The following is a 12926-nucleotide window of genomic DNA, read 5'->3' on the forward strand; positions in this document are numbered from 1 at the left end:
TCGCAGCGCGTCCTCGTGGTTGATGTGCATGGAAGGGTAGATGGAATTTCTTATTGTCCTTCCATTGCTCCACAGCCTTTTACCTCATCATCTGGGACAACTGCTGAGCTGCACGCGAGCCTTGGCATGCATTATCATGTGAAGCAACTAAAACGTAAGGTGGAATTCAGTAAGTTTGATAAATAACTGATATCGTCTGTAATTGTCACGATGGTATGGGAGATCAAAAGACGAGTTATTTTCACGATGCATTGCGTTGAAAGAAAGGGGAACGTGATTATCGATCCTCCCTTGCAAATTATCCTGACTGTCAGTTTCTGTGCATTTAACTAATTGTAAAGGGAAATTAGGGGAGACTTTGTGGCGTAAGATTTCAGGTTTACGTCAATTAAATCATCTTCCAAAAGAAATGATGATAATAAAGTAAGGCGTATGTGCGAGGCGTAGAGAGAGAGAGAGAGAGAGAGAGAGAGAGAGAGAGAGAGAGAGAGAGAGAGAGAGAGAGAGAGAGAGAGAGAGAGAGAGAGAGAGAGAGATGGTGTACCTTCACAACGGGATCAGAGGGTAGAAGTATGAGGAGGAGGAGGAGGAGGAAAAAGAGGAGAAGAAAAGAGGTGTAAGAGGAGGAGGAGGAGGAGTAGGAGAAGAAAAAGAAAAGTAGGAGGATGAGGAGGAACAGAAGAGGAGTAGGAGGAGGAGGAGAACGAGAAAAAGAGGGGTAGGAGGAGTAGAAGGAGGAAAAGAGAAGTGGAAGGAGGATGAGGAAGAGGAGGAAAAGAAGAGTAGGAGGAGGAGAAGGAGGAGGAAAAGAAGACTAGGAGGAGGAGGAGTAGGAGGAGTAAAAGAGAAATAGAAGAAGGATGAGGAGGAGGAAAACACTCCAGCCTCACCTTATCCTCCACGCCATACCTCTTTTAGACATCGTGGAATTCGTGATAGTGATAAGGCTGTGGTGGTGGTAGTGGTGGTGGTGGTGGTGGTGGTGGTGGTTGTGGCGGTGGTGGTGGTGGCTGTGATGCTGGTCCTACTTCTACTAGTGTCTATCTTTCTATAACAGGAGTGATTTACGTGAATAGTGCAGCGGGAGTGGATGGATTGTTCAGTATAGTACAAGGAAATACGGTATGTGTGTGTGTGTGTGTGTGTGTGTGTGTGTGTGTGTGTGTGTGTGTGTGTGTGTGTGCTGCTACTTATCTTATTTATGGAGTTGTCGTATCTCACGTTAGGGACAGTAGTGGTGCAAGGGCGTGGGTCGTATGTCATGCTTGCGACACACTAATGAGTAATCTGTGTGAATTATGTGGGATTACCTTGCGCTTTCTTGTAGATGAGCGGGAGGGAGTTGGAGTGTGTGAGGGCGAGTGATGGCTTAGCTCGGTTCTTAGTATTTGATAGGTGAGCTGATTTACTGTGCTCACCGTCTTTGAGGTGCTGCTTTTACACACATTCTCTCTCTCTCTCTCTCTCTCTCTCTCTCTCTCTCTCTCTCAAGGCCAAACTATATTTTGTTAGAAAGGGATATTCCATAGATACATATTCAGGGATTTCTGGGAAGGTGCTCATGGGGGCAGCAGTGGAAGCAATCTTGATGGAGGGACGAGGAGAGGGAAAGAAAGCAAGTGATTCCTCAGGCAGTGTAACAGAGGCGCAGGTGCTGTGAGAGAGATTGGCACTCTGCCTTGCTGCTGTACAACGTTGCTAGACAGTTGGTAGGCATCACTCGACTTTCATATACGTAGAAATGCATTTAGAAACTTTAGAGGATGCTCAGGTGTTTCCTGTGTACAGTGGAACATACTAAAGAGTAGCCAAGATGCAGGAAGGCAGTGGGTATACACGTGGCAATCTGTGGCTTAACGTACCTACCTGTGTTGGCCTTTGTGGCAGGTTATGGTGCAGGTCACACAGACACACACAAACACACACACAGGTTAGTGCTATAGTTCTAAGAAGGTGGAGCGCCAGTAGCAGCAGATGCCGGAAAGAGAGAGGGTTAAGAGGAACCGCAAGAGAATAACAGGATAGTTGGATGAAGTATCAAAGAGAGAAGCGGAAAGGCCCTGACAGGTGACAAATTACTGTTGATATTCGTTGATCCCGAAGTGTGATAGAGGAAGAAAAAAATGGATGAAGAACAGTGACGCAACTAGAGCAAGACTTACCTTCTGTTGCTTACGAATGTGTGCGTTGAGAACTGTCTTTTGTGTATGTTCATTGGTGTTTCTCACTTCCAGTTTTCTTTTTCTTGTAGACTGTGGCGGATGTAACGTCTGTTTAATTGAACTTTTGATCACACACACACACACACACACACACACACACACACACACACACACACACACACACACACACACACACACACACACACACACACACACACACACACACACACACACACACACACACACACACACACACACACACACACACACACACACACACACACATTCGTCTCTTTACTTCTGACAAAAAAACTTTCCATTGTATCTCTTTTTCCTTCATGTTCATTCTGTATTTCCTATACCATTTCATTCCTCTCTCTCTCTCTCTCTCTCTCTCTCTCTCTCTCTCTCTCTCTCTCTCTCTCTCTCTCTCTTTCTCTCTCTCTTTCTCTCCATTTTAAGCCGTCATGTAACAGAATACGCGGGTTTTCACTCTCACCGAAACCACCAAGATTACTTTTAAATACCTTGCATTCCCGTTTTCTTTCCCAGCTTACCATTCACTGCCTGCTCTGGTAACAACAATACGGCCCTCCCCATTCCCTGCTCTCCTCCTCCTCTCCCTCCCCTCATGCTGGCACGGTGTTGTGAGAGTCCTCTTGGTGACAAATGCCCCGGGCTGTTCATAGTGTATCACGTGGTAAATTTAGCTTCCCTCTGCCACCCCTACATCACCTCTTTGCCCTTCTTCCTCTGCGGCTTATTTATGGCTATTTGGGATCTAAAAGTGAGATAAGTGGCTGTAAAAAGGGGTGTTGTCGGTGGTGTTTCGGAGGTGTTGTGCTCCTTGAGGTGTGTGTTTGATTCTGCCGCAGCCTCTTGTTGGTTTTGTTGCTGCTACTACCACTGATTCCGCCACCGCCAGCTTCACTGCCACTGCCGATGTTGCTGCTCCCGTTGTCTCTGCTATGTGAATTGGTCCCCGCTTCATTGTTGTTTCTTCCTTCTTTCTTGGTTCCTAAAGTGTTGTGTTGTCTTTTCCTTTTTTTGAGTTCTTTGCATCTTCGTATTTTGCTCTTCATCCAGCTCCTACACTTCTTTCTCTTTTTATTCTCATTTGTTATTTTTTCTGTCTGTCTTTCTTTCTTCTTATTTAGTTTGTTCTTACTTTTCGTCCGCTTTTCCTTCTTCTTCATCTTTTCCTTGCTCCTTCACTTTCTCATCTTCGCTTCCCTCCCCTCTCTTCCTCCTCCTCCTCCCAGAGTTATTCTCGACGTCACTGTGGCAATGTTCCCTGTCTTCTTCTATTTTGTTGATACTTAACTTATTTGCTTTTGTTGTTTTCTTACAAACAAGGTTGCTAGATTATTCATAAGAAAGATGAAGAACAGTGTTTATTGGAATATTAAGCGTCGTGGCTGAGCGATTCTTTCAAGATAGAAAACGTAATGTGCAACATAACTTGTTTGTTTTGGTCAGTGTACAAGCGTGATCAGGTTGCTGAGACACACATCACCATTTATCAGCACCAGCAACAAACAGTGCCCACGGAGGGAGGACGCGAGGGGGATGCCGAGAGGGCGCCAACCAGGTGTCAGCTCGGCAGTGTTGGTGGAGCCGGGCACGGGAGGGCTGGCCGAGTGAGTTGGGGCGGGGCATCGCCGCCGCCATATCGGGCACGCCAGCTTTCACTTACTCGTCTTCTTCTTGTGTACATACTGTCTACTTCTTCATGTGGGCTCCCACGCCCCACTGGTGCGTGTTCTGTCAGGAAAACTTACTCGGGATGCTTGGCGGCGGCAGCAGGAGCAGCACCCATGCAGGGTACCACGCGGCCAAATTCCTCCGGCGTGAGAAGAAAGTACCACTACTGTTCTACCGCATCTCTGCAACCACGGGGCTCTGAGCGTCCCGCATGGTGTGACCAGCAAGGATCGGCTGGGTCGCTAGAGGAGCTCCTTGTCACATTGCCCTTGTGATAAAGTGTTTGGGCAAGTTCGCTGGAAATATCCACTCGAGAAATCAGTGCCGCTGGTCTGCATGCTGTGTGGCCCCAGAGCACAGTGTCTGCAAGAAAGTGAATGTCGGTGGCTGGGCACGAGTGCAGCAGTGGGTGGAGAGTAGCTATTGAAGTGTGTCTGGAGTCCTCCTCCCTTGGTCGTGTGGTGTGGTGGGCCGCGGGCGGCACCGGTGTAGTGTTAGTGGTCAGTGAGAGGCGCCTCTCGGGATTACATCAAGCGCCCCTCCGTCCCTTCCTGGACTCCCTGGATTACTCGACGCACCAGCAGGACGATCGTGAGTGGGCTGGCGGCCTCAGGCTGGGCAGTGGATGTATATTGTGCCGAGGACGAAGGGTGGCCCCTTCTGTCCTTAAGTCGTCCCGATGGCTTTCGTCAATGTTCAGACCAACGTCAGGTGAGCAGCCAGGACAGAATACCACAGAACTCTTCTTACTGCACTATATACCATGGATATATTACACCATATACGACACACACACACACACACACACACACACACACACACACACACACACACACACACACACACACACACACACACACACACACACACACACACACACACACACACACACACACTAACTCCTTTTGGATCAGGAAGGCATTACCCATTGCTCTGACAAGTGCCACTACAAATCTGGACGCTTTACGTGTGCGCGTGTGTGTGTGTGTGTGTGTGTGTGTGTGTGTGTGTGTGTGTGTGTGTGTGTGTGTGTGTGTGTGTGTGTGTGTGTGTGTGTGTGTGTGTGTGTGTGTGTGTGTGTGTGTATATATATATATATATATATATATATATATATATATATATATATATATATATATATATATATATATATATATATATATATATATATATATATATATATATATATATATATATATATATATATATATATATATATATATATATATATATATATATATATATATATATATATTACCAAAGTTAGTGTGGTGTAAAGAGGAGGAAAGGAGAAATGGAGTGTCGTGTGCCTAACAGTAACTGGTACAATTTCCTTTCTCTCGCCCACTCTGCTCCTTGCTCTCATCCTCCTTTCACTCGTACTGACACTCCAATCATCAGCATTCTTTTACATCACTTTTCTTCAGCGGTTCACACACTCCTTGCATGCTAAAAAGTGTTCCTCTGACTGTCAACAAATGTTACCACACTCTAGAAATGTTCAACACCAGTCACACAGTTGTTCCACAGTGCTTACATTCACTCCCACCGAGTACTCTATGTTGATTCGCAGAGGAACACCGTACAGTAACCTTTTTCTTCTTCTTCTGCAGCTGTTCCCACTTTCATATGGGGTTGCTTTTCCTCACTAGTCTTCTCCACAAGGCTCTGTCCCCAACCTCCTCTCCAGTCAATCCTCTCTCCATCACGTCCTCTCCGATGCAATCCTTCCACCTTTTCTTTGGCCTGCCACGTCGTCTTCTTTCCTCCACTTCCATATCCAATAGTCTTCTACCGACATACCCTTCTTCTCTCCTTTTGATATGACCGAACCATCGCATTCTCCTTTCTTGTACTTTCTTTGTCACCGTACAGTAACGAATTTGTAATATTTCAATAAATGTTCTTTTGCCGCAAGCGTCAGTTCCCACACTGTCTATTACAGGTATGCTGTCATCTACACCACTATCCTGTTATCTTATACATCATTAAACTCATGATCGACACTGAACATTTTTAACCAGTATTTCAATTAAGTTTTGATAAAAACGTTGATAAAAAAAGTTGATAAAAACAATTTCCATTACATATTGTGTGTTGTGTTGCTTCCGTAACTCCTCCTTTTCATCGTTATGTCTTTCATACATTACATACATTATGTGTGGGAACGCAGCTTTACAGTGTTTCAATATACGCATAATGAAAAAGAAATATTTGTCTAGTTAAATCGTCTCCTTATGTCCCCCTGTCTTGAGCTCTATCTCGCAGCGATGCATTCATCTTTTTCCTTTTCTGCTTCATTTATGCTTAGTATTCTTTTAATCTTTAAGGTAAATGAAAGGAAAACTTTTCTCATATCTCATTCGATCTCGTCATAAAAGATTATTCTGCCTGCCTTAATATCTTTTCCTTTTTTATTATTGTCTTTAAACCTATTGAAACTTCATATGTTTTCCATCTTCTACCAATGTAATTACTTCAACATTTTCAAAGAGATAAATACTAATACGCCTCCACAACTAAACTAGCTTTCCTTTACTAGATTATAAAGTAGGCACTGGCACAGTTTTCATAATGTAGCCCTTGCCCAGTCTACTGTACAGGTTAAAGGATGAAAAAGGTCCTTGTTTTCGTAGAAGTTAGTGTCCTTACTCGTTGAGCTTAAACTCCCGGTAGACGGTACTCCTTGTCTCGTAAAACCACGGTATGCACCCGCACTTTGGCATTCAGTCTTCTGGCACAGTAGCTCAGTATACCTTCCTGCCATTCTCAAGTTACCTCACACCGTTTGTTGCATGTGCTGAGCTGTATAGCATACCTCGTGACCTACTTCCCAGGTGATATAACTAACTCCATTGCCTGTCCCTTTCTTAACAAAGCGCAAAATTTGGTCCGTCTGTTTGTATACAGTGGTCTTCTCTTACACGTAGATATTTTACCCCTCTATTCACATTCATAATTTGATTTTAAGTTTTTCGGAAACAAATACTCTCTTAACTCTGTTCTCTTTTGAAGCTCAAAGCGCTCCACACATCTATCGTTATATTCCTTGTGTATTATTCAATTATTCATCTTCTTCCAAACTTAACTTTTTACCATTTGATTGTGTTTAATCTTTTTATTATGATTTTCAATTTATATGGTTCTCTGCACTCTTCAGTGAACCGTCTTTCATATCATCTTTGCCGCCTTTGTTTCCTGTCGGTTCACTAGCAGTGTCTCCAGCAGCATCACGTTCGTCAGGCAATTACATCCCTTTACTGTCTTCACCATTCATTGCTCTTTATTCTTCTTCTACCATTGGCATTTTTCATGCTACACAATTCTTTCTCATCAAAAAAATAATATATTCTTATCTATATATATATATATATATATATATATATATATATATATATATATATATATATATATATATATATATATATATTGTCTTCCAAATCCCAAGTACTACAATGCATATCGTGTGTACGTCTGTGTGTGTGTGTGTGTGTGTGTGTGTGTGTGTGTGTGTGTGTGTGTGTGTGTGTGTGTGTGTGTGTGTATGTGTACGTGCGTGCGTGTGTGGGTAGGTGGGTGTTGGTCAGTTTGAGTGCGTTTTTAACTAAAGTACTCACAATAAAACATGATCAACAAGCATGACCAATTTCCTTGCCGTGGCTTCATTATTCCATTCTTAGGTTTGCCCTCGGTGTCGTAGAGTAGCCTTGACTTGTCTACACCACTCCAGCCTTGATGTACCTCCGCCCAGCGGGACAGCGGCTTTCACTGCTAACACGACAAACATCTCTTTCACGTCAATTTTTATGAAAAAGAAGTTAGACTCCTAACACACTTGCTTTCTATTTCATCCCATACGGAAGAAGCGGAGACAGCTTTGTACTCTTGGTAAGTGAGAGAACCATTCCTTAGCACTTGTAGGTAAGACGTAACCGCGTGTCACTCAGGGACCAACAGAGCAAAGAGGAAGCCTTTGATAATGCTCTCATCGTCACTCGACTGGAGGATTCATCCGACAGTACGTTTTGCTTCACTGCCAGGCTGCTCCACTACGTCAACTTCACCTTCGCTAACCTATAAACCCTCCCCCTTCACGCCAGCCAACACCGCCTGTCCTAGTTTATGAGTGATGGTGGGAAGAGCGGAAGAGAAGGGGAAGGAAGAGGAGGAGGGGGTGGAAGAGAAGGGGAAGGAAGAGGAGGAGGGGGTGGAAGAGAAGGAGAAGGAGGAAGAGGAGGAGGAGGAGGAGGAGGAGTGCCAAGCTTGCTTTCCATCAGGTTTTCCTCGCACGTGGCCTGATTATTATGAACACTTTACAATAATGACTTTTTTTTGCGGTTTCCCTTCAGGGTGTTCGCTTCAGGTGAGCGCAATTAGCGGCATCGCGCATGCACCTAACTGGCATGTGCATGATTCTCCTAAGTGGCTGGCACAGAAAGAAACGAATGGCATGCGGGACGTGGTAATCTTGTTGCACCACGATAAAGTGCCCCCATGCACGACTCTGCCATTTCTCATTTGTTGGTTTATATCCCGGACTTAAATCAGCGTTTGGAGGAAAGATTAACGCTTGCTTAAGACAGAGCCACACTGCTTCTCCGTCTTGCTTGCTTTATGATCGCCATCTTGCAGCTGAGTGAAGGCAGAGGGGTACCAGGTGCCTACCCGTCACATCACTGTTGACATTTTACACAAGCAAGAATATCACGCCTTCTTATACCACGTGGTTTGATCCTCGGAATGCTGTAGCCAAGAGAGGAGGGACAGGGGAGTGAGGGTTTTGATATTTAATCTTTCTTTTAGCTCAGTCATCGATATATTGAACAAATCTAAAGTTTATCCACTCCTGTTTACATTAGAGGGGGCGAAACTGGAGCGCTGGCAGAAAGGGGAAAGTTGCTAAGATGATTGTTGTTTTTATCATACTTATGAATTGATTGGTGTCTGTTTCTCATAAGCCGTTGTTTTTATTTGTGCACTGTTGTGTCAGAAGTCCGATGAGCAACACAAGCTTCATTAGGAGCCAGTGTTTCCAACGTGAGTCAGCTGCAGTAGTCCAGGATTTTGTCATGGAGCTGATCTCTCTGGAAATACGCAGCAATGTAAATATCTCCACTGATTGATTTGCTTATAAAGACTATGGATATAAAGTGTGTTGACAACATATATTATAAAGTTGGATAAAAAGTAAATACGTTATATAGATAAATAAGAATTATAATTTTGACAGTGAAAATAATGTATATATGTATTTACATACACACAGAAATATGTACATAAATATCATCAGAAACTTTGCTTTATTTGTGTAAGAAGACGCGACAGATCATTGTTGCAAAGAAATATTGGCATGGTTCTTTGGTGGGACGGTGTTAGTCCAGTTTGCTGAACACAGACTGCAGTGGTTCTGGTTTTGCATGATCAACAGTGTAAAAGACTATCAATCTTTTGCAATAACACACTGTCAGAGTCGTGTGTTTAAGGAAAGAGTCTGGTTGCAAGTCAGAGGTGCCGCTAAGAAGAGCCGGCAGGTGGATTGTGTTCTGGTTTAATAGTTTGGTGATAATTCATCTTAACGATACAACATATCATAGCTGTGCTGGGAGTGTCCTGCTGTAATGGCGCTGGTGTGGCAGTGCCGGGCCGCTGCTGGACCTGCTCCGCTCCGTCCATTACACAATATTCGTTGTTATTTGATAGACGACGCACCGGAGGAAAACTAATCAGTTTTTATAACGACGATGCTGAATGATTGTGTTTTCTGTCTTGCCTCCACATGAAGATTTGTTTCATTTACCTTAATCAAGAAACTGTTTTTCAAAGAAAATTATTTGCGTTAGATTTGATTTTGAACAAATGCTGGTGTTGATTTTAGATAAAACTTCAGAAGGTAACTGGGGAAAAAAAATTCTGTAAACAGAAAAAAAAAAATGCAAGCAATTTTTGTAATCCTCCATCTTCACTGAGGAATATTCCGAGTTGTCCAGCTCAAGATATTCTGCTCACCTACACTGAACGGACTATCTGGCCCCGTTGCTAAGCATGACTCTTCGCTTGTTTCGGGCTGCTACACTCCAAGCTCTACACACCCTTCAGTATGGTTTTATCTTTCGTCTCGCTTTAAAAGTTTGTTCGCACTCCTCCTGCCGTCCACCTAAAGGAGATGCCCGGCGCGGCCCCTCAGAGCGAGGCATCCGTGACACGCAGTGAAAAACATCTGCTATTTAATGAGACACCGCTCCGCCCTTGAGGTACAGGCTGACGTGCTACTGCTACCTTAGCACGTCATCTAGGCCGACGCCTCCTAATACCCCTAACTGACGCACACACACACACACACACACACACACACACACACACCCGGTAGCTCAGTGGTTAGAGCGCTGTCTTCACAAGCCAGAGGACAGGGGTTCGATTCCCCGGCCGGGTGGAGATATTTGGGTGTGTCTCCTTTCACGTGTAGCCCCTGTTCACCTAGCAGTGAGTAGGTACGGGATGTAAATCGAAGAGTTATGACCTTGTTGTCCCGGTGTGTGGTGTGTGCCTGGTCTCAGGCCTATCCGAAGATCGGAAATAATGAGCTCTGAGCTCGTTCCGTAGGGTAACGTCTGGCTGTCTCGTCAGAGACTGCAGCAGATCAAACAGTGAAACACATACAGACACACACACACACACACACACACACACAAATATAAACACAGAGCCAAATCATTAATCATAAACTCGTATATAACTCTTTGTGTGTGTGTGTGTGTGTGTGTGTGTGTGTGTGTGTGTGTATGTGTTTGTGTGCGTGCGTGCACTCGCGCGCTAAAGCGTTACGGGTTGACATAGATTATCGCCACAGATGGTGCCACACAGAAGGCGTTGAGGAGTTGTGTGAGTGCTATATAGCGTCTCCATTCTTGCCGGCAGAGCGTCATGTGCAACCACCTTTTTAACTTTACTCTTTCTTGGCATTAGTGTTGCGTGCGATGCGTGGGAAGCGTGTTAGTGTTGCGGAGTGTGAGGTCACGAGGAGCCGGTGGAGTTGGTGGATCCACATGACAAACTGTTGGCGTAAAAAGTTTAAAAAAATATCAGCACGTATGTTTTTTTTTTTTATATAGCTGAAGATGTTGAGTGAGTGATGGAGGAGCAGCTTGACCCACTGCCAACTTTCGAGCAGCACCAGCAGAAACAGCAGCAGCAACAGCAATACCAGCAATATCAGCAATTTCTCCTTTTTTACCTGTACCCGCTCAGTGCGTCTCCTGACCTCCTTGCTGTCCTCCGGTGCTTTCTTCACTTAAATCTTGATTGCTGTCCTCATTATTACCTTCAGCTCTTTTAGCTGTATTGGTGCTAAGAGACACACTCACACACACACACACACACACACACACACACTCTCTCTCTCTCTCTCTCTCTCTCTCTCTCTCTCTCCTCCTCCGTTTTCCTCTTTCCTTTTAATATTTTCATTTAGTCACAGTTCTCTTTGGCGTTTCCCTTTGTTTGCCAGCGTGAGCAGCAACCTTATGAGTTGCTTCTGAGTATTGCTGAGTTGATTGCCGGAAAGATGCTGACAATCTGTTGAGCTGTTTGGATTCGAGGCAGAGACGAGAGCAGCGAGTGTTGTGGTTGCATCGACGAAACTTGTGGTTTTGGTGGGATGGTGATGTTTTTCTTGTTGTCGTTACTGGTGGTGGCGGCAGAGATGGTGGTGGTTGTGGCGGTGGCGGTGTAGCCTCGCGGGCACCTCAGCGCCTCGCCTGCCAAGTGTTGTGTTACGAAGCGTCGCCGCCGCTTCTCACTCGCTGCTGACGCTTCAAGGACTGCACCAGTCTCCTCTGTATCTTCAACACATTCACAAAGGAATGTAAAGAAGAACAAACATCAACAGACTTCTTAGACTTCGAAGGTTGTGTGTGTTAAGACTTGCTTTCAATTCCTTTGGATAATACAGAAATTTAAGTTAATTGTTTATGATGATTAATGGAACATTGGTATGTTCCATGGCTATCTTCATGACCATACAGAAATTTCTGGCTCTCTATATACACAACCCCTCTAATTGTCGAATTTGGAAAATAAATGAACAGATATGATAAATTACAATGGAAAATATAAGATAAATCCAAGTGTCTTGTCGTCATCATTGCTTTGGAAAATAAAGGAAATTTTTTGAGATGAACACGTGGCTGCGGAGTCGTACTCCGGTTTTAGCGGGAATCACTGGCATGTGGCGGCGGAACGACAGGCACCGTGGGCGGAGACTCTCCGGACCAACGAATCGCTACAGTCACTTCGCGACCCGGCAGGCACCTGGCGGAGGTGTACAAGCCTTTACTGGGATCACGACAACGGGGGACTCCTTCCATAAATGTGTAGACATGTCTAATACTGTTGAGTGTACGTCTCGTTAAATTACTTTAGTTGGAAGTGAGGAAAACTACATATTTACTCACGTTTACTTTCCGCTGGTACATAAAGTGGGTAGCAAAGAACTTCTCTGAAAAAGAACAAAGATAAAAGGAGGGGGAGCGGGTAGCGGCGTAGGAAGCCAAAGAAGGCTGCCTGCCACGAGCACTTGCTGTGCCAGATGACCTGAGCCAAGGAGAAAAATAGCCGATTGTGGTTGTGTGTGTGTGTGTGTGTGTGTGTGTGTGTGTGTGTGTGTGTGTGTGTGTGTGTGTGTGTGTGTGTGTGTGTGTGTGTGTGTGTGTGTGTGTGTGTGTGTGTGTGTGTGTGTGTGTGTGTGTGTGTGTGTGTGTGTGTGTGTGTGTGTGTGTGTGTGTGTGTGTGTGTGTTTGTGTGTGTGTGTGTGTGTGTGTGTGTGTGTGTGTGTGTGTGTGTGTGTGTGTGTGTATGTCTTGTTTAGCAATGAGGGCCACATAATTGAGAGTGACACACTTATTTACATGGAAATCAAAGGCGTAAAAAACAAACAGTGGTGGACGTTGATCCTCGTCAGATCAGGTAGAGGCGCCTGTAGCAAAGTTTTCAGAGCGAAATGTCACAATGATTCTGACTGGAGTAAAATATATCATGGAAGTAATGCAGAAAGTTTCTCTCTCTCTC

The 12926-nt window shown here is 44.6% G+C and overlaps 1 protein-coding gene across 1 annotated transcript in view; it reads left to right on the forward strand.

The window, feature by feature from the left end:
- The first annotated feature begins 3587 nt into the window (after nucleotides 1-3587).
- Nucleotides 3588-12926, forward strand: part of LOC123520131 — a 38428-nt gene continuing 29089 nt past the window's right edge. The window contains exon 1 of the mRNA XM_045282065.1: nucleotides 3588-4577. Within this exon, the coding sequence (XP_045138000.1) occupies nucleotides 4244-4577 (334 nt within the window). The 5' untranslated portion in view covers nucleotides 3588-4243. The remainder of the gene's footprint in view (nucleotides 4578-12926) is intronic.

This window comes from Portunus trituberculatus, chromosome 46 (genome assembly GCF_017591435.1).
Source record: "Portunus trituberculatus isolate SZX2019 chromosome 46, ASM1759143v1, whole genome shotgun sequence".
Taxonomy (NCBI): domain Eukaryota; kingdom Metazoa; phylum Arthropoda; class Malacostraca; order Decapoda; family Portunidae; genus Portunus; species Portunus trituberculatus.